The 21,163-nt window shown below is 29.3% G+C and overlaps 1 protein-coding gene across 1 annotated transcript in view; it reads right to left on the bottom strand.

Moving 5' to 3' along the window:
- LOC129962542 (uncharacterized) overlaps positions 1-17,978 on the bottom strand; it is a 129,081-nt gene extending 111,103 nt beyond the window's left edge. Inside the window, exon 1 of the mRNA XM_056076337.1 lies at positions 17,078-17,978. Coding sequence (XP_055932312.1) covers positions 17,078-17,688 — 611 coding nt within the window. The 5' untranslated portion in view covers positions 17,689-17,978. The remainder of the gene's footprint in view (positions 1-17,077) is intronic.
- Positions 17,979-21,163: the final 3,185 nt, after the last annotated feature.

Genomic DNA, 21,163 nt, shown 5'->3' with positions numbered 1-21,163 from the left:
ATCTTTAAAATATTTTCATATTTAAAATAATGATATAATACTTTTGTTCAGTATAAAAAAGTCACCTGTATTAATAGAAAAGTGTTGGTGCAGATGAGTAGAAAATCCAACTGAGAAAGAAGGAAATTGGACGAGGAATGAATAAAGACTCGTTAGGAGATGTTGAGTGTATGGAGTGCTAACCGCTCCCAAACTTGCTGGCAGACTCTCTAACAAAACTGAATTTGTGTTTTAGATGCGTTTTTTCCCAAATCAATTGAAACTAAAATTTAACAAGGAATTACACTTGCAGTCACAAAAATTGATAAATTGAAGTAGTCGTGCCTTGTGTTTGCATGCTTCTAAAAGCACAGACCGACAGAAGGTCCATTCTTTGTTGGATTTGGTTCAAAATTTGATATATGTCTACACCAGAGATATGAAATCCATGAATCAAATTTTTATCCATTTCGTGCTGTAGTTATCATGTTAACATATATACAAAACCCGGGCAGGCTGATTTTCTACAACTAGATCTACTCAAAATTTAAAAGAAATCTACCATTTGGCATACCAAATTTTATCCATCTAGCCCCAAAGCGTTTTTCAGTTCTCTTTGTCAGAGACAGACAGGCATTTTCCAAAAATACGTTTTCAAAATCAAGGCGTATTCGTTTCTGCCCTTGAAAATGGTGACCTTGATTTCGAGTGAAATGCCCCTTTCATGCACGAACAAAATAAATGAAGGCATGAAATATTGTTTCATTTCATAATGAGAGACAGTACAAGGTGCATCTCCTCACATAAAAACCGTGTTCTCGTTCATCGTGGGTGTTCTCAGTTTATCTCTGACATATAAATTGTTGAGGAGGGGTTTATTGTGTTTGTCGCGCAAAAGTTGTCTTTCGCGTTGGAGAAAACGCTTCACCCTGAAGGTCACTTCAGCCTTGCGGAGATGCAAATAATGGCTTGATTACCACACTATTCCAGAGTTGAAGATAAAATTAAGATTATGATGAATTGTTTTATAGCACTTTCGACTTCTGTTCAAGCTAAGATAAAGAAAAAAGGAACACTTTATGGTTTATTTAGCAATAAAGCAATTGTATCATTTCCTGTAAAATGATAATAAAAAAAAAGGACTTGTGCTTGGTAAAACACAATGGTGCTGATTCTGTGTAATGTTTATGGATTTGAATTTACAGTTTCGTATAGGAAGAAAATATTCTAATCTTCGAAAAATTCAAACTCAAATTGTCGAATCTCTACAAGTTAGTTCACTCTAGTTCAGAAAACATATTTTTAGATTTATGTCTATCTGTCTGTTTATCTCTTCCATCCATCTGTCTGTCTGTTTGTGGAAAGATAGCGCAAAAACGCTTTCAGCTAGATGTATGAAATTTGGTATACGGTCTTTATATCAATAGTCGATTTCTATTAAATTTTGTGCAGAATTTATTTGGAGGAAATCAGTTTATTTCCTACCTACCCATTTGGGCTGTCGCCATTTGGCTGACCGTAATTCATGCATTTTTGTTTCCCTTTGTTTTATTGCTGTTGCCTGCCTGTACAACTTTAATGCATATCCATCAAATAGCTTTTGTTTTATTCCGAGTTTAGTATTTGTTGCTTATACTTTTGAGCAGGAGTGTCATTCACTCATGAAAACCTATTTTGAAAATTCTCTCCTTATTTCCAGAAAGCGTCACAAAGATCATTCTTTGCCTTTTTTAACTTGCTGTTAAACGGAAAATAACGTCATAGTCAAAAAATGGGATCCCTAATTTTGGCTGATTTTCAATTTGTTAGACTTTGAATGAGGAGAAAAGAAATATTTTTGTTTTAGTTGTGTATAAATGTGAGAAACTCGATAAAAAAAATTTATCAAAATCTGTATCAAATTTTGAATTAAAACGAAACCATTCAGTTGGTTCTAATTATGTACATCCTTTCCATTTGCAATGATGTGAATCTCAAAAAAAAAAAAAAATGTAATTCCACCGCATTTGAAAACTTTCCATCATCAGTATTCTTCTTCATGCACCCTTAAAACTCATTCGAAAACTTTCAGAAGCTTTTAGAATAGATTAAAATTGATTAACCTCTAAATTTAGCAATAAATGTCTTCTTTTTTTCTGAGAAATTTGCTGCAAACAGTATCAGCAGAATTTGCGGTTGATTCTCAGGGTCTAAGGTTGGCACTTAATAATTCCAAAATCAGCACTGATTTTCATAATGAATATTGAATTTTTTTTTATTCTTTCTTAAAGTAAGGTCCGAAACAAAGGATTTTATTTTTTGTTCCCAAAAAAGAAAGTGATTCAGCTTAAATTGAGAAGCTAAACATCAAAGACTGCTTTTGATGCTGGGAAAATCTGGGCGCTTTTTTATTTTATTTTCAGCTGTTCAATCAAGCAAAAAATGTGTATTTTTGCTCACATGTATCGCCACAAATCTTTCAAAAGCATGAATAATTTCCTTACAAGTCCATAAATATATGGCCAATCATAAAATCATAAATGGTTCTCAGTTTTTTATTTCTTAAAGAAATGCTTTTTTTATGTTATAGCGCTTAAATCAATATTAATTTTCTTTTCATCCAAATATTTTAACATATAAAAATTAATAAAAAAAAATATTAAAATTACAACTGATCAATCCATTTGACTTGCTGAATAACCCTTACCATAAGCTAAGATTGTTGCAGTTGGACATTATAATCATCTCATATATTAGATCACTCATTCTCATCCCCCCCCCCTTTTTGTCGAGGCACACTTTTAACGAATTCAAAATTTGGCGGCACACAAAGAAAAAGATAAAAGTTGTATAATTACCTATAATAGACTGTGTAAAATAGTTTATGATAATAATTTTGAATGTAAAATAAAATAATATAATATGTACTACAAAACTACAATACGTTTATTAAGGGATTAATGACAAGGTAATAAATAAGAATACTTTTAATGAGGGATTTGAATTTAATGTTTTTTGATCATTTCATTTATATTTGGTCTTAAAAATGACAACGCTACTCTCATATCGTCTTCTACATATAACAATCTCGATCTTTTTTTTTTTTTTTTTTTTTTTTTTTTTATTTTTATATTGGTTAATACTGAAAATCCAAATTCACACAAAGAAGATGTAGAAAATTGTAATAATATTTTTAAAGCTTTTTTAGCTTCATGGGCTAATTACATCTAATGTTAATCCAAAAGGAATTAATTGATTCTTCCGAATATTTTCAAATTAAATATCGATTATTAGAAGGTGAAATGAGTTCTTCCTCTTCATTCAAAGTGAATTCAAATACATAATATAAGTATTCATTATCAAATTGATTAATTCTATTCAAATACATAATATAAGTATTCGTTCTAATGGATTACGAACCAAATCAATTTTTTTTTTATCTAAATTGGGAAATAATGAATCATTCTCTCCTCTAATGTTGTCAAATGATCAATACCAATTTTATGAATAGTTTTATTAAAATCTTTTGAGACGGACCCCAACTTTTCCAGATTGCCTTTCAGAGCCTTTATTCTTCCATAACGCTATTTGTTTCTGGGATCCCACCAGCTTATAAGTTGAGTTTAATATATTTTCTTTCTCCTGTGCATATTTGAATTTATTTTATTAAAAATAACAAAAATGTCTGATAAAGAAGCTAGGTTAGCACACCCTATTTCATCTTTCGACAAATGATCAAAATCGTAATTTTTATTTTGTTCAGAAAACATTTTCATTTCGTCTTTTAATTCCAGCACACGAGATAAAACTTTTCCTTACTTCCCTATGCAATAACAAGAATTCGTACTTAGCTTCCATAGCTTGGCATAAATTACTAAATAAGCGACTTTTTAATGGTCTAGATTTTATATAATTAACCATTTTGACACTTTGTTCCAGAACTATTTTCAATTCTGATGACAATTTTTTTTCACTTCCTTTATACATAATTTGACTGTTTGACTGAGGGGTGGAGATGGGGATACTGGGAACACTTGAAATTTCTTCACGTGGGGTAAATATTTCACTTTATGAAAGGTCACAGTGATCGAAGATAAAAACTGTTTCTAGAAAACAGTTTTTAACTATTATAAAAACAACAGTTTTCTTTTACAATGTACTTTTCTTTAATTTAAACAAACTTTACTCGTAATAAAAAAAAGGATTATAATTTTTACTATATACATTTCCAAAATTTGGCGGCAGACAAAAGTACCGCGGCACAGAGGTTGAGAATCACTATATTAGATGATAAAGACGATATTTGTGTTTAGTTCAGTTATATGAATTACCCATTTTAAAGCAACACTAGGGCTATTTTGGGACGAACCTCGTCATTTCGAATCACGATCAGATGACAAGGGCGATACTTGAACTGGAACCCCCCTCTCCAAACGTTCGCACCACGCCAGTGAAAGAATGTTTGGTCCGACGGATTTAACATGCACCAGACCCTCTTACACCTCTTAATTCTTCTGTGAAATCGGGTTTCGAGCCTTAGACCTTACTACCAAGCCCTGCGGCCCAGCGATATCTCTGTTTAGAGCTCATACATTTTAAGTTTCACCCAACATCGAGATAAAATTTCACAAGCAAATTCGATGTGTACTAGCAGCAACATTTTCATGGAGAAGAACGCAAGGAGAAAGAAATGAAGTATCAAGGTGTAACTCGTTACAGACACTTTTCAACTAACAAGCATTCCAAAGAAATTTATTCTGCATACATATAATTATTGCACATAATTTTATAAGAAATATTTTGTGTACTATAGACGAAAATACAACTTAAAATAGAGTTTCATTTTGAGTTCTGAAATTTATATTGTGTCATCCTGAGTCGAAGAGAAGATATGTTACGTTTATTTCACTCTATAAATTCTATACATAAAGAGAGGCAAACGCGAAAAATAAAACTGTGTCCTGACCACCGTTATGCATAAGTAGCTTTCACAGTCTTTCTAAATCTCATTATGAAACGCCGAAACTCTGAATAAAAATTTCATTAAATAGAATTTTTTCACTTGGAAAATATTCGTTCAAGATGATATTTGGAAGCTTTAAAAATATATCGTATTACGCCAGAAAGAGAAATTACAAATAATGCTGCAGAACTTGGTTAATACGAATTCATCGGTATTTCGGATTTTTTTTTCCTGGTTAAAAGGCTGAAAGATTATATTTATTAAATCTCGTCAGCTTCGAATTAATTTTGTTCCTGCATATTTAAATTTTTTTAAGCCAAACATCAATGTGAAAAGTTATTGTTTGCATTTCCAATGAATAATTTTTTGGTTTAATATCACTTTGATATTGTTTGAATACAATGAATATTTTTTGGTTTAATATCACTTTGATATTAATTAGATTGAATTTCGATCCAAACCAAGTAAGAGATCGGTGAAAAGGATTTGCGTAGCTTCTGAGGGTAAGGCCCTCTGAACACACGAGGGCAGAAATCTCACTATAGCTCATATGAAGATGGCATTCATACACTCGCTTGCACAACCCCTTTTTATATGGGAGCTATTTCATACACCTCACAGATAGAACACAGGGTAGATAACAACTATGCCCGGACCAGGATCAGGGGAAGACGCGCTACCCCTAGGCCAGGAAGCCGGCACTTGATAAAGTTACTAATATTAAGGGCGAGAGAAGTCAGTCGTCACAATTTTTCGAAAAAGTCTTATATTTTTAATGCATTTATGATTTATTGATTACTAGCCGCCTTTGGCGATCAGCCGGTTCGCCAATCTTAATGTTCGTTTAAATTTTAATAATTAAATATTTTACGCAATTCCAACTTTAATAGATTCTTCATCAAAATATTTTAAAACTTCAAATTTTGATAGTCATATAATTCACTCATAATATTATAAAGGCCTTCAGTCATAACGTAATATGTATCTCTCTCATTTTCTGTTACCTCTCGTAGAATTTATGATTTAAATGAAAGTGGAAAGAATTAATCTACAATTAATATAATAATATTTTTTACTGAAACAAAGCATTTTTTTATAATATGATTACTGATAACAGAGTCACTGAGCGTTTAAACTTTATGGGCACTAAAGAATATCTTTCTTAATTTATGTAATATCTCAAGAATTTAACAACAAAATTTTCTCAGATTCATCATAAACAGATCAATTCATTAACAACGTTTAATTTTAAATGCATCAAACACAAGAAAAGAAAATGAATCGTTTAAAATAATCGGTCGAAAACAGGTTTAAAAAAACTACTTAAAAAAACGATGTACTTAAAACTATAAGCATATACAAAAAATATATATAATTAACATAAATACAATTTAATTACAAAAGTATGCAACTAACCTAAAAATAATTTAAATCATCCGTTGATAATGATTGTCATGTCAACAATCAGAACACAATACGCATGCGTGAATTTTCAACGCCAGTTACGATAACGCAAATGCACGAATTTTTCTACGCCAGTTGGGGTAACGCTATGCAGATTAGAAATTTTTAATTTCCTTTATTCTGTGCTATTTTAATTCAAAAGTACTTCAGAATGAATCTTAAAGATGGATTAATTAACAGCGTTTAATTTTAAATGCATAAAACTTTAAGAAAATAAACAGAATCGTTTGAAATAATCGGCCGAAAAATGTTAACCCTAGCCTCATTACTGTTGGGAAAAAAAAAACTGAAGCCTTACTCATTTGGCGGTGGGGAAAGTGGAAGATTTTTTGGCGGGAAAGTTAATTTTTAATTAATAATTAAAATTCTAATTAAAAATTCAAAAAAAAGGATCCCAGGTGCACATTCCCGACCTCTAAGGTATACATGTACCAAATTTGGTATCTGTACGTCAAATGACCTGGCCTGTAGAGCGCCAACACACACACATTGAGCTTTATTTATGAGTATAGATTATTACTTTTTTTCAAACAATTGTTCATTCATAATATGCATTAAAAACATTTAAAGATTTTGTTAATTTTTACACCAAAGGTTTTTTTTTTTTTTTTTCAAAACATACCGACTCTTACAACCTGCTCCGGGTTTGCTGCAAATTGTAACAGTAAAAACAACAATATTTAAAATTATTAACTCTTTAACATCATTTTTTAAATTAAATTACAATGTACAGTTTATAATTATTATGACTTGACTTAGTAATAATAAGTGCTATCAAGCGATTTATAGTAAAATAAAAATAAAAATTATTTAACCAATAATTATAAAAATTATTCTGCATCAGACTTGCAGTTAATATAAGCAAATTATAAACTCATTTTGAATTCACATGTTTTGCATCCACATTTTGAAAACTAAGCATTGAACCCGTTTTTCTTCCTGATAATTGCAAGCCTCGAAGGTTTTGTTCTTAATATCTTGGCTCCAGGACTGAAGTGTCCCTTGTTTAATACTGTATCTCACCGAAGTACGGTGTGTAAACGAATATGTTTAAGAGAAGAACCCACTTAAAGTGGGAGTGCCAACTTCTCATTGCCCATTTCTATGGGACATAAACTATGTTATAAACTAAACTAATAGTTCCTAATATAAGAATTATTTTAACAAAAATTCGGATTAAAATTTTAAAAAACTTCTGTGTATTACAACTTGCTCCTGCTACAAATAGCTCCGGGCTCCTTTATTCTGAATTCATTTGAATAAATCTTATATTTATTTCATTTTCATTCATTAAATGTTCAATTTATTCCTTTAAAGTTATTGTAACATTTCATTTTGGTTTTCGAAATTAATAATATAATAATAATAATAATATATTCTGTGTCTGTGTGAATTTTAGTTATAAAAAGATGTTCATTTCGTTCGATGGACATCTTTAATGCAAGGTTGGTAGTGAATACATAATTCGCTTAAATAAATGCGTTTTTTATTTCGTGACGATATAAAAGAGAAGACATTCATTAACGTTTTTTTTTAATTTCTGATATCAAAATATATAAAAAATATCATAAGCAATAAAATATTCAATCTCGAGATTTTGATGAATCCCTGCCTTTCAGACCTCCCGCTGTCCGAAACACTTTTTTTTTTTTTTTTTTTTTTTTTTTTTTGTGAAATATGATAACTTAAAAAATAAAAAAAGGCGAGAAACTGTTCCAAATTTGATAAATGGATTTTTCATTGAATTTGTAGATTTCTGTCAAACTTTGGTCGAAATCTATTTACAGTAATTTTGTTTGTTCGTCTATCTATATCCTTGAAAACACGATGGCACAGAAATATAAATGCCATATAGATGAAATTTAGCGTGAAGATTTCGGAACCAATCCATCCAACAGTTGACCATTCAATGGTCTGCGAGTTTGTGAATACAATAACTCGAAACAGCTGTTGCTCAGATAAATGGAAAACGTATATATGCAAACCTTCCATTAACGTTGTAGGTCTGCAGCGAATATTTAATTGAATCATTGGAAAAGCAAGTACCTAAAATTCATGCTCAGATTTTTTTCCCTGTCACTTTATTATGAAGCGTAAAATGCAAAAAAGGTTCGAGGAAAAAAAGGGAGAAATACTCCTGTTTGTTTCAGATGTATGCCATAGAACTTTTTTTTTATACAAAGAGCAATTTTTTGATCCCCTAATCATTCAAGTTTCTTTATGTACCTGCGAATTGGAATAAATAAATAGCTTATTATGAAAAGAATGTCCACTCGTAAGAAAAATATAACGTGATCAAGTGAAAGCATGTCTTATTTAACTTATACAAATCAATTCTACCTGAAATAATCCTTTAATTATTGAATGGTTTTTTTTATCTTATATTGATAAAGCACATCATTTAAGTATTAAATCGGTATAAAAGATTAAGACTATGAATTATTAGTATCTTTCTTCAAAGTAACACCTTAAATTGTGTTTATTTCAACTGAATTAGTTTCATAAATTTCACATTCTTGATATAACATTCATTAATAATAATGTAAATGTAATAATATTTACAGTAAAATATTTTCCGAAATATTTATTGTATATTTCGAATGTAATTAAAAAGTGGAAAATATGATAAATTCTTCTCAAATTGATTACTTAGTTATCAAAATTTTCAGAACCTAAAACATTAATATAAGTCTTTTCATTCTTAAGAAAATTCTTATGCATCTAGTTACTTTGAAAGCAAAGGAGGGTTAAAAGGTCAAGCAGCTCTTAGTAGTTTGAATTCGGGAACATGAACAATTTACTAGCCCATCTAAAGTTGCCTTAAAATTAGGAAGTAAGCCGCCATATGAACAATACAAGTATTGTTACCACTTCAGAAATTGAAAGACATCTGCAACCACTTTGGAAAAGATCTTTAAAGGGCCTTTAAGAGCATATCTTTTAATGTTCAATAAAAACTCTATTTATTCCCGCTATTTTAGGATATTTTTATTACATTACATCTTGTAAGCAAAAACAGGCCTTTTATTTACTTAAAAAAATATAAAATTACTTAACAATCGCCATACATTGGAAATATACACAAAATTATGCTACAAACATTCATTTTGACTGGGCTCAAATATTAATATCCATTATGAAATGCCACTTCCAAAATACAAAAGAGCATTTACCACTTCTGAAATTCTACGTAGGTTTCATACTCATCCGTTTCTCGAAACATGATTCCAGTCAAAACTTTGAACCTTCGCTTAACTCCAGAGAATCTTTTCAGTCATTCGTAAAGAATTTTTAAAAGAAAAATTTTATTAAATTATAATGTGTACTCATATATTACTGTCTAAGGTAAGCATCATAGCTTACTTTCGATAGTAATATTCACTTTCTCATATACGAAGCATAGAGAATTCACGCGTCAAAAAATTCGATCTCGAAATTTTAACGAAAGAGACTTTTCTGAGTTAGAAATGAATTTTTTAGACTTTCTTGAGTTCGAAAAATACATTTTCGACATATGTTTCCCAGTTTGTCTGTCTGTGACAGAGGTAATTCAAAATCGCTTTGAACTAGATGGATGGAATTTGGTATATATCTTTACACAAGTTTTCGCACACAAAATGACTAAAAATTTCGTCCTCTAATGGAAATTATCGTTAAACATGACAGAAAAGAATAATTTATTTTTTTTATGTTGCAGATAAGTTTAATTCTTAGAAACTCCGGACGTGCGTCAAGATGAGTGTTTGTTACTTCTTCAAGGCCTCGAAAAACCAGTATGATTAAGGTACAGCATTTAACTGTCAATTTAAAAACATTACCTTCTTTAGAGTCAAAAGAAACAATTTAAAATTTAAAGAGCGAATTCTGAATACTAATTGAAGCAATAATGACACAAACTCCATTACATTATTGGTGTAACCTACCCGAGGAGATTTCGGCTTTTCTAATCTAGATCCCTTCAGTTTTTTTCCCTAATTATCGAATATTTTTTAACAAACTTCTTTTATGCCCGATTTTTCCAATATAATTACTTCATGGACATGTTTTATCTTTTTTTTACACATAAAGTTATCAAGCATGATTCAACTATAACTGCATCAATAAAACCACACTGTGCAAGTGTCTCTATCTACCCATTGTTAGGTAACCATCTATCGAGTAAGTTTTAATTCATCATCTTGATATCATATGATATCTCATCATGATTATAATTTTATTTTTACTATGCATATTTGGAAAATACCATTGAATCTGTTTCTCTATGATGTAAACTTACTGATTTCAAATAATACCAATGTCGCCTTTAGTTCATTTAGACGTTGATGGGGTGATCCTATTCGTTAAATGTTTTTGTTTTATAAGAGCTTGAAATGTGATTTACTTATCTAAAAGAGGAAGCTATGCAGAATGGTTTTCAGGTATCCTTTTATTTCTATTGCTGCACACAGAAACAAAACTTTTATTTGTATTAAGATTGTTCTTGTATATTTTTCTCTTATGTTTATAATTTCAAAGAATTGCAATTTTTTATAAGTATTCAGCTGTATTGTGTATCGTACATTATTACTATTAAAAACACTTTACAGAATAGGTCCTTAAATCTACAGTACTAAATTTGTTAAGTTTTTTTTCTTCTTTCATTACAGAGAATCAACATAAAGAGTTTCAAAATTTGTATTATATTTTTAATTTTTAAAAAATTTAAAGAAATTTTGTTGCGTTACTTCAATTATCTGAGAGAACACTGCAAAGAGAACTTTCACATCACTTCTATTGTGATTATTTTATGAATAATCAATAAAAATACTTTTATAGCCAAGTATAAATATTACATTTCTTAGTTTATTAATAACTAAAACTTTAACGTATTTGAAAGCATTAAAATTTTTTATCGTTTGGTATTGTTTATGTTGATTACATGACGTAAAACTCGCCATGCACAGAATAGATGTTACATTTTTTTTTTTTTTTTTTTTTTTTTTTTTTTTACAAATGAATGCTTAATACATTTTAAAGTAGTAAAATTTTCAAACACAGTGCTTTTAAGTTTGTATTGTTTCTGTTGACTGCGTCGGGCGAAAATCACTATGCATAGAATGCAATGACTGTGCAATCAAACCAAATGAAGGCAAAACAGATGCATCAAGTTTAGAATATTATAATACTTTGAAATTTCGAATAAGAGACCTGAAATTCTTTCTTTTTATTTTAATTATTTTCTACATTTTAGCCTTTTCCTAAAATTACTTGCATGTTGTACCACTCATATAGAAGCAAAATTTAATGAAATGAATCGATTAAATGATTATTACATTCTGAAAATATTAAAATAGCTACATTTTCATTTAAAATACATAACTGTACAAAACTTTAATGCATGAAGAAGTTAGTAAAAAATCCATTACAAAATTCCATGCTTATAAACATGAGATAAGTTAAACAGTAGTTTAAAAAACAAAGAAAATAAAGTAACGAAAATTAATATTCGTTTCTTACTTTTATCTTTAAAAATAAATAATCTTTAAATACGCATTTTTAAAATTTCTTTGAATTTTGAAATGATTGAATAAAATTTTATTTAAGTAAAAATATTTTTTCAAAAGGGAAATATTAAAAAATAATTGCCATATTGACTATGTGACACTCAAAGTTAATGAGAGTAAAACATCGTTTATTTTGTTTTTTATCCCAGTGGGAACTTCAGGGCAAGACTTGCACCTGGGTGATTAGAAGACCTCCTTAAAGAAATACCTGTTGTAAAAATGACTTTTATGCTGAGTACGATTTGGCTTTGTTCCAGATTGAAAAACTAATACGACAATCTACACCAGAAATCATACATTTTCGGCTTCAGAGCGAAAGCAAGAGGTTGAAATTGAAAAACGTTTCAAGGTTTCCACAATGGCACTATTCCACAGAAGACGTTGCTTACAAAGATTTAGATTACAATATAGTTTAGTATTGCTTTGGATGAAATAATTGAGTTATTCTTTTCACAACGAAGAGGTGCTTCTCTAACACACACCAGTATAGGCTGAAATCGTCATTCTGTTCAGGTGTTTTTATAAAGAAATTTAGACTTTGAACGAAAAACAGGCATTTAAAATCATCATAAATTTTCGAAAAAATGTTGCTAAACTATCGAGATAAAGTTTTTTTTTTTTTTTTTAAATTTTCGGCATCTTCAAAATTTGAACTGAGCATTTATTGAACCCATTTTAGTTAACATATTTATTTTTGAAATTTTTGAAATCTATTGATTTCAAAATTTTAGCAGCTCAAAAATTAAAAAAAAATATATTAAATTTATGCTGAAAAATGGAAAGTTATTTAACCGCATTTCATTTGATTTTTTTTTTAAATTTTAGCAGCGTACAAGATACTTTTGTAAATTTTAGAATTATTGTGATGTTAATATTAAAAATATATATTATAAATAATTCTTCTTATAAGCATTTTGAATTAATTAAGGACTGTTGCTTTTCGAAAAGAAATTTTTTTAATTCTTATTATTAATTCTAAAAAATATTAGTGTTTGAAAATTTTCAGGAATATTATCTAGATTAAAAATTTAATTTGATACAATGCGCTACATTATAGACATAGTTAGAGCATGAAAAAATATTTTTATTTATAAAAAAATATTATCGCTTTTTTTTTTTTTTTTTTTTTTTTTTTTTTTTGCTTCTAGGAATTACTTTTACCCTATACTGCTAGAGAAAAAGTTACGCATTTTATTTATAAAGAAAAGGAGAAAAAAAGCACCAATTTCCTTCCTTCTCATGTTTATAGGCATGAAATTGCTTTAGGCTTAAGAATCATTCATTCTTTTCAAAAAGGTAAACTATGTAGTTGATCATTTTAGAAAAAGAAAAAGTAGGGATTTTAGGAGATAGATGAAATGTGAGTTAGTCCATATTTGACCATTAAAAATCTAAATATGCTCATTTTTGTAAGCGATAATACGACATTATATTATTTTTCCTAAAGAGAAAATGTTTCAAAAAATTCCACATTCATCAATTTAGAATTTAGTTTCACACTGCCATTCTACGACCAAGTTCCATTCTAATACTATTTAAAATATTTGAAAATTTTAAAACAATAATAAAAAAAGCGTAAACAAAAGTATTTCTTACATGATTCTGAAAATAAAAGTGTTGATTTTCTCTTTTTTCAAATATCTGATTCTAAAAATTTCATACATTGAAATAATTGTGGATTAAAGAAAAAATTAATAAAAAAATTAAATATTATTTTATTTTTTAATTAATTAGTATAAAAAAATGAATCAATTCTTGCAAAAAAAAATCCTAATCAATTAGTGCTTGATTCCAAATAAAAAGACGTTTCCATTCTCCAGAAAAACTCAAACTGAGTCTTGAATAAGCAATAAAGTCTCCGGTATCAATAAGTTATATTAATATATAGTATCTGTTTACACATTCAAATAATTCTGCTTGATTATTAAACAGCATTCTATCATATTAATATTTTTTAATCAAAATATTTTATAGAAATCTATTTTTAATGTTAATTTATTTCTTCATTCGATTGAATTTCAATTTTTATACATTTACAATTATGTTGTTAAATTTTTATAAGCCAGAAACAGTGATAAATTGGGTTCTTTAAAAACGTTAATTATTTCTTAAGCAGCACCACTTTCGCACAATCTTACGTTTGAGGCTTGTGGAGGGGGGGGGGGAATTGTAATAACTTCTAATTAATCAATTCTTCAAAAATATTTCTCTCATCAGTGGAATTCCGACTTCACTATAACTTTAACTGCTAAGTTATGTAGATTATTAAACTTCCCACAGAATCAAAATGCTAAGTCTGCAGATTCATTTCTAAAACTATATAAGCTCAGAATATTTTCTCATAGTCACTTTTTCCTGATTTTCATCTTCCTATTCCTTTTGCCATTGCTTGGACAAAGATGCTTCGTCAAAAACTAAAAATTGGATTATTTCATTAAAAATATGAAGAATAAAGAGTGTCGTCAAAGAGCTTAACGACTGCTTCATAAAATCATGTTTTATATATAAGTTACCATTGAACATAAGAACTTACATTTGTTACTGCCAATAAGTGGCCGTGAATATGTGTCAATTTAATCATTTAATTTGGCACAGGCTAATATCCGGTTTTGTATAAGTAGCTACTATTTTACGTTAAACTCTTTAACCTGTTATTCTCATTTATGCATTCTTCACACCGATTTTACTGAATAAAAGCAATTTTCAACAATTCATTTTCTTCAATTCTATTTGAGTTAATTTTTTGTGTTGTTGTTTCTTATGGCACTTGCCATAGACAAGTTCGCTGTTACGAAGACCGTGATTTTAAGCCGGCACGGGAGCGTCTCTTGTTTTTTTGTAGCGCCAACTAGGGTCAAGAGTACGACTTCTACTCGCACATCACATTCGCTTGCACAACCCCTTTTTACAGGGGGGCACATTCACACATCTTACAGACAGAACAGATGAAGAACAACCATGTCCGAGCCAGGACTCAAACTCAGGACGCCCAGATCTTGGAGAAGACGCGCTACCCCTATGCCAGGATGCGGGCAATTTTTTGCGTTTTGCATATGACTGATTAGTAAATGAAGCGAATTATGTTTGTATACTAGACATCTTCCCGTTTGTCCAATTGATACATCTGCAATTTCGATGTCAATACCATATACAAAAATTCACTCATCTAACTGGTTGCGGTAATTTTCTTTAAATAAAATTTACATATCACCTGGTTGAATTCCGTAAATTAAAGTGAGGCACTAAATTTCATTAATCACGCTCAAATATAATAGAAAAGATAGACAAACAAAATTTTTGTAGATTGATTTTGCTCAAAATTTGACAGAAATCTGCTATTTTTGAGTAAAGACAGACCAAATAGGAAAATTTATCCTGTGAGTCAATGGTTATACTTTCCGACATAAATTAAGCATAACTTAATTTAAAAAAAACAGGCAAAGAGAGATTTAAATCATAAAGATACATTCGATGCACTACATATCGATACATCAAAAATGTTTTAGCTTCTTTTATTTCTTAGAAGAAAGTAAACATTGTAGTATTTTATGGAGGAATCGTTGTTAAATTTATTCGTTAATCATTCACGTTTTTAAGAACGCACATCATTTACTATATGAGAAATCTTTTTTTTTCTTCTTCTTCTTCTTTCAGCATTTCAAAAATGGTTTAAAATCACAAACATCGTTTGGATGCTGTTTTTCTTAAAATGATTCCATGACAATAAATGTTACATAACATTTATATCTAAAAAAATTTGATTGAAAGAGAAATCCTGTCGCAGTTAAGATAATTATTTTAACCTATTCATAAAGCAAAATATACAATAGTGCAAAAAGAAAATGATGTAAAAACTCAAGAACTAACACAATTAAAATGAAAGATTGTAAATGAGGATCAGCAAAAGTTACAGGATAAAAAAAGAAATCTCTTCCTCTTCCCATCGTCTCATTTCCCTCTTTGAATCTTCGTCTTAATTGAATGATTCGTATTACGCAATGAATTCTTCTTTCTTTTACCCGTTTCTCTAAGGGAATCATTTTTTATTATTGTTCATTGCTAGAAAAATAGCAAACGCAAAGAATCATTAAAATTTCTTATTTGAAAAAAAAAAAATGTAATGCATTGGTCACTTTCAAGCGACAAAAATCAAAAGTTGCGAGATATTATTAAAATGATAAACAATCAAGTACGGCATGAAAACTGTGATTCAACCCTTCATTTCAATTTATTAAATCCGCATACATGAATCATATCTCAGAAAATCAAACAATTTTAGAATGCTAATAAAACTAATAATTAATGCAACTGAGTTCATTGTTCTGATTTGTAAATAAGTAATTAGTTTAAGGAGCTAAAAGGAATAATTTGAAATGGTGCGAAACTTATTGGACATAGGAAGACAACTTTTATATCTCCTCAAAATATGTAAGAAACCACCATTCTTTTGATTTCAACATTTGTGCAAGTAAGAGTCACATCATTTAAAGTAATTTTGCACACGTTTATGTCATTTAATATAGTTATCGGCTTCTTCCTTTTTAATACAAATAACTAGAGTATTTTTCAATACATAAATATTAGTTCCAAAAGAATTATATATATAGCAAAAATACAATTATAATGCATGACAATTGCTAAAATATTACTATGTATAAATTTGAAAAAGGAAGTATATGCTGAGATTGGTTAATTCACTTCATTTTTTTTAAACTTTCGACAGATATTTTAAATAAATGCTTACTCTTAAATGAAATTTGATCTATGCACAAAAAAATTATCTAGATTAGTCTTTACTTATAGCGAACCTATATTACATGATTTTTCTTTTTTTTTATTTCTCACATAAATTGAGTAAATGAATATAAATAATGCAGGGAAAATAAAATTTCTGAACCTACATTTTTCATTTAAAAATAATTGCTTAATCAAAATTTCTAAACAAAAAAGTTTTTACAGATTATAAATGAAATAAGAAAATTAATTTTAAATCATTAAAGTTTTTAAAATCAGATGACAACTACATAAATATGTATTGCTCCATACTGGTGGAGTAATATTGTGATTTTTAAAAGAGAATTTTAATTTTCAAAAAGTGCTTATCAACTAAAATTTCAAAAGAAATTTTTTAAAAACAGCAATATCTTACCTTGTTTCATTATTATTGCTTTTATACCTGCTCTTGTAAAAGCCAACGATAGAGCCATTTAAATGACCACTGAAGTCGAAATACAGTTTATATTTCCCTGCTTTCACCTCTTGTTCCATTTGTAACACATAATATTGGTTAGAATGGTAAGGAAACTGAACATCCAACTGAAGCTCCGCATCTTTTTGGATATCGTATACCTTAGCTTCTTTTATAGTCAACAGGTGAGCATGAACCATAAAATATTTTGTTTCTCGTGTGACAGTGATGCTTATATTGACAGTTCCAACGAAGATGTCGGTCGTCAAGTTCGGCTGCAATAATAAATCGTAATGATTCGGTGTGATATACTTGGGCAACCTGATTCTTTTCCACGGTGTCTCGGTCAGTTCTGTAGTTTGATCCGCTGAATCTTGCTGATCATTTGGAGATTTTGTTTCAGATTGGTGGGGGCTTGGAGGGTGAGTGAAAGCCCATTCAGGTACATCGTCATAATCAGTGAGCTGCTTACCTTTCAGAAGAACCACTAGCAAACCAACGCTTAAAACTAAGAGTATAAAAATGATGATGGAAAGTATGCATGATGTCTTTGATACAAACCTTTCGGCCATCTTAAATATCAGTATTAAACAAGCAATATCCTCTCATTAATTAATTAGCATAATGAATCAAGTTATAAGCCTTCAGTACAACTCTAGGTATTTTTACAGAGACTGTCATAACAAATCTTGTGGGATATATATTTTTTTCAATGAATGCTTCTAATTGTTGGTGACATCGTCAAAAAGGGAGAGTTTATCTGAGATCGTGGAGTGGACGGTTAGCGGATCTAGGGGTGATTTACTTTCGCTTGCTTTACTTTCTTTCGGACTAAAAAGTGGAACAGGTTTGCCGGTCAGATTTCGTGTCGCCAAGGGCAGAGGAATCCTCGCCAAATTGTCACTCTTCACCGGATGTCATCTGACGGCGTTTAAAAGTGATAAAAAGAAGTGAGCGTCCTTTCATGAGCTGATAATTGAGGCTATTTAGCGTTTTGAGTTCTCTGTTCTTTTGTTTACCTGCCTTCTGCTCGTAAATCAATGTGATGGGGAATAATTCATGGGAGACTCAGATTTGATGTTTGGAGAAACGATGAATAGTTTGTTTTGCATGCAAAAATAGATTTAACTAAGAGGAGATTAAAACCATTAAGAAAATTAAAAACCTTTTAATATCATTATTGAATCTATAAAATTCAATACAAATGCAAAATTATTTAGAGAAATAAAACGGTTTAATAAAAAGATTGAAATAAATGAAGTTAAATTGCTGATAGGAAGAATTTACGAAATAAATTAATTTTAATTTTTGAATGATTTTCCGAATACTTAGTTTTTCAAAATATTTAACTTTAAAAAATGATATTCATACAATTGTTATTCTACCATTTGGAAAAATAATTAGAAAATTCCAGATTTATTCATTAGTCCCTACAATCAAAGTAATTAAAATGATTAACAAAAAAAAATGTCCCAATTTCCTAAATGGCTTAAAAGCTTTATCATTTTTTTTAAATTTAATCTCTATATTTCTTCGGAGTGACATAAGCAAATATGGTATATAAATGGTATGCAAATTTCTAAACTAATTTTGTGATTTGTGATTTCTTAAGTTTCAGAAGAAATATTTTTTTCATTTGCACGTCCTTGATAATTAAATTTCATTTAGTAAAAAAAATAACCAGTCGTATTAGTAACCAGTATATAAAGTAACCAGTTGTAACCAGTATGTATTTTAACTTTATAAAAAATGCATTACAATTATTTAACAATTTTAATTCAAATATTTCAAATTAAGACGAATTTCATGTCTTCGAATTTAAAAATTTATGAATCACTACAATTCAACGACATCCTACCACGTAGGGTTGAATTTCATAGTGATATCTTTGGGATAAAACAAATTAAAAAAAAGAAAAAGAAAGTAGGATTTAAAAATTATTGTACGGAATATACTATTGGATTAAGTAATAATTCGTAATTTTTTTTCCAAATTGAAAAATTCATGTGAAAATAAAGCTCACAATAAGATGTTTTTCAATATTTGAAAGAGAATTTGATATTTTAAAGGATAGTATATTTTCTTTTTTTTAAAGCTTGCTTTATATTTTTTAATTCTTTTTATTTTTTATTTTTAGGTCATTAAAATGGAAAAGAACTAAACATTTGGAGCACTTTTTTTGCATTTAATCGAAGTGATAAGAAAAATAAGATTAAAAATAAGATCGAAAAATAAGATTTTTCAATCTTATTTTTATCAAGAAAATAATACAGAACTACAAATAAAGCTTCACAAACACAAATTTTGGTATATAAATACGATTTTAATTCTCATCCAGTTAGCTCGCTATCTTTCGAATTTCCATGCTATATTCACATTACAAATACACGGGCATAACGTTTTTTTCCCGAACAAGAGACACGTAAAAAGTAAATCGTCAAGGATTTTACACCACCAGATTTTGATATATATCTAATTTCGGCCCACATCCGTCAGCAGACAAATAATACATTGTAATTCACCTCGTCGGCTTGATCCATTTTTTTTTCATTCAGATATACTCAAATAGACATATCTGTAAACTTTTGTGTAGATTAGTCCAAACTTATACATAGATTTATCGAAGACATACCCGATAATTCATTCATTTAATACAGCCATTGCACCAAATTTCATTCATGTTGCTCATTACATTTCTCAATTCATTTGACTCATACGTAAGCAAAAGCACAATGAATAAAATCCCTTTGAAGGATTTTCTCCAAAATTTAACACAAATCTACACTTTTGATGCAAGGTTCCATACCAAAGTCCATCTATCAAACCCGACGAATACTTTCGTTTAGTGTTATCGTGTTCAAAGAAGATATACTACACTGTCTACTCCACTCCGCCTCATTAAAACATTAAATCTGATTGACCGAACTACCGCGACAGCAAGCGGGAACTAATATTTAGTCCTAAGGGCCATCACCGGCCACGGTACAACCCTTCCCGTAGGAGAGATGTTCCGTCACTGATAGGAAGTAGCCGACCCCCATCATCTTTGTACTCATCAGGGTAGTGAGAACCAACCACCATACCGGAAACTCCTTATCCTCATTTCTGAGGCGTCCTCCGTAGGGCTTCAAAGAAGATATAAATATTTCTTCCAAAAGGTTAAAAACATGCAGAATTCTTGAATTTTATTATCTAAATATTAAGATTACAATAGTTTATCCTTGCGGCAAGTAAACCAATCAGTGACAAAAGATCACTTTGAGATTTTTTTATAAGAAAATGAATGGGTTGTCATTTAGAATTATTTATCGAAATGAGGAATGAATGGCATCCTTATGTTATATTACATAATTAAAACCAGCGAAAAAACATCAATTATTTTCCGTCCTTTAATTCTTTAGATGTAATGAGTTTCAAACTGAACTCTATAAATAGTGCAATATATATATATTTCTCTACAATTGCTAACTGAAATCTTTGATCTTATGTAATGACAGAAGTAATCATTTTTACAAAGGGGTAAACTTTATCATTATACAATTTAAATGGATTCATAGTAATTTTTGAAAAAAAAAAAAATGCATGTTTATACTTGTCTTCGAGATTTGCAGAAAAGATGTGTGTGTGTGTGTGTGTGTGTGTGTGTGTGTGTGTGTGTGTGTGTGTGTGTGTGTGTGTGTGTGTGTGTGTGTGTGTGTGTGTGTGTGTAAATAAAATTTCAAAAATTAATTATTTTTATATTCATTGTAAATTTCAATAACAGAATCGTATGCATTAACAAAAAAACGACCCTTCTTCTATATGTTGCATTATTACATTTTAAATACAGTTATTTTTGTTTACATTTTAAATATACCATACTTTTTTTCAGTATATGTATCGACGTCCCAGAAATATCAAAATTTACAAGACTTGAATTCACGGTCCAAATCATCGTAAAATGAAAATGTTTTATGCTTGCTTCATCTGTCTTCATTCTATTTTTCTTTATTTCCACTTTATAATAGAAATCATAATGTGCATACAGAAAAAAAAAATTATTTAATC

Source organism: Argiope bruennichi, chromosome 1, assembly GCF_947563725.1.
Source record: "Argiope bruennichi chromosome 1, qqArgBrue1.1, whole genome shotgun sequence".
In the NCBI taxonomy this organism is placed as follows: Eukaryota; Metazoa; Arthropoda; class Arachnida; order Araneae; family Araneidae; genus Argiope; species Argiope bruennichi.
The sequence above is the reverse complement of the archived record's forward strand: the minus strand, read 5'-3'. Positions and strand labels throughout refer to the sequence as shown.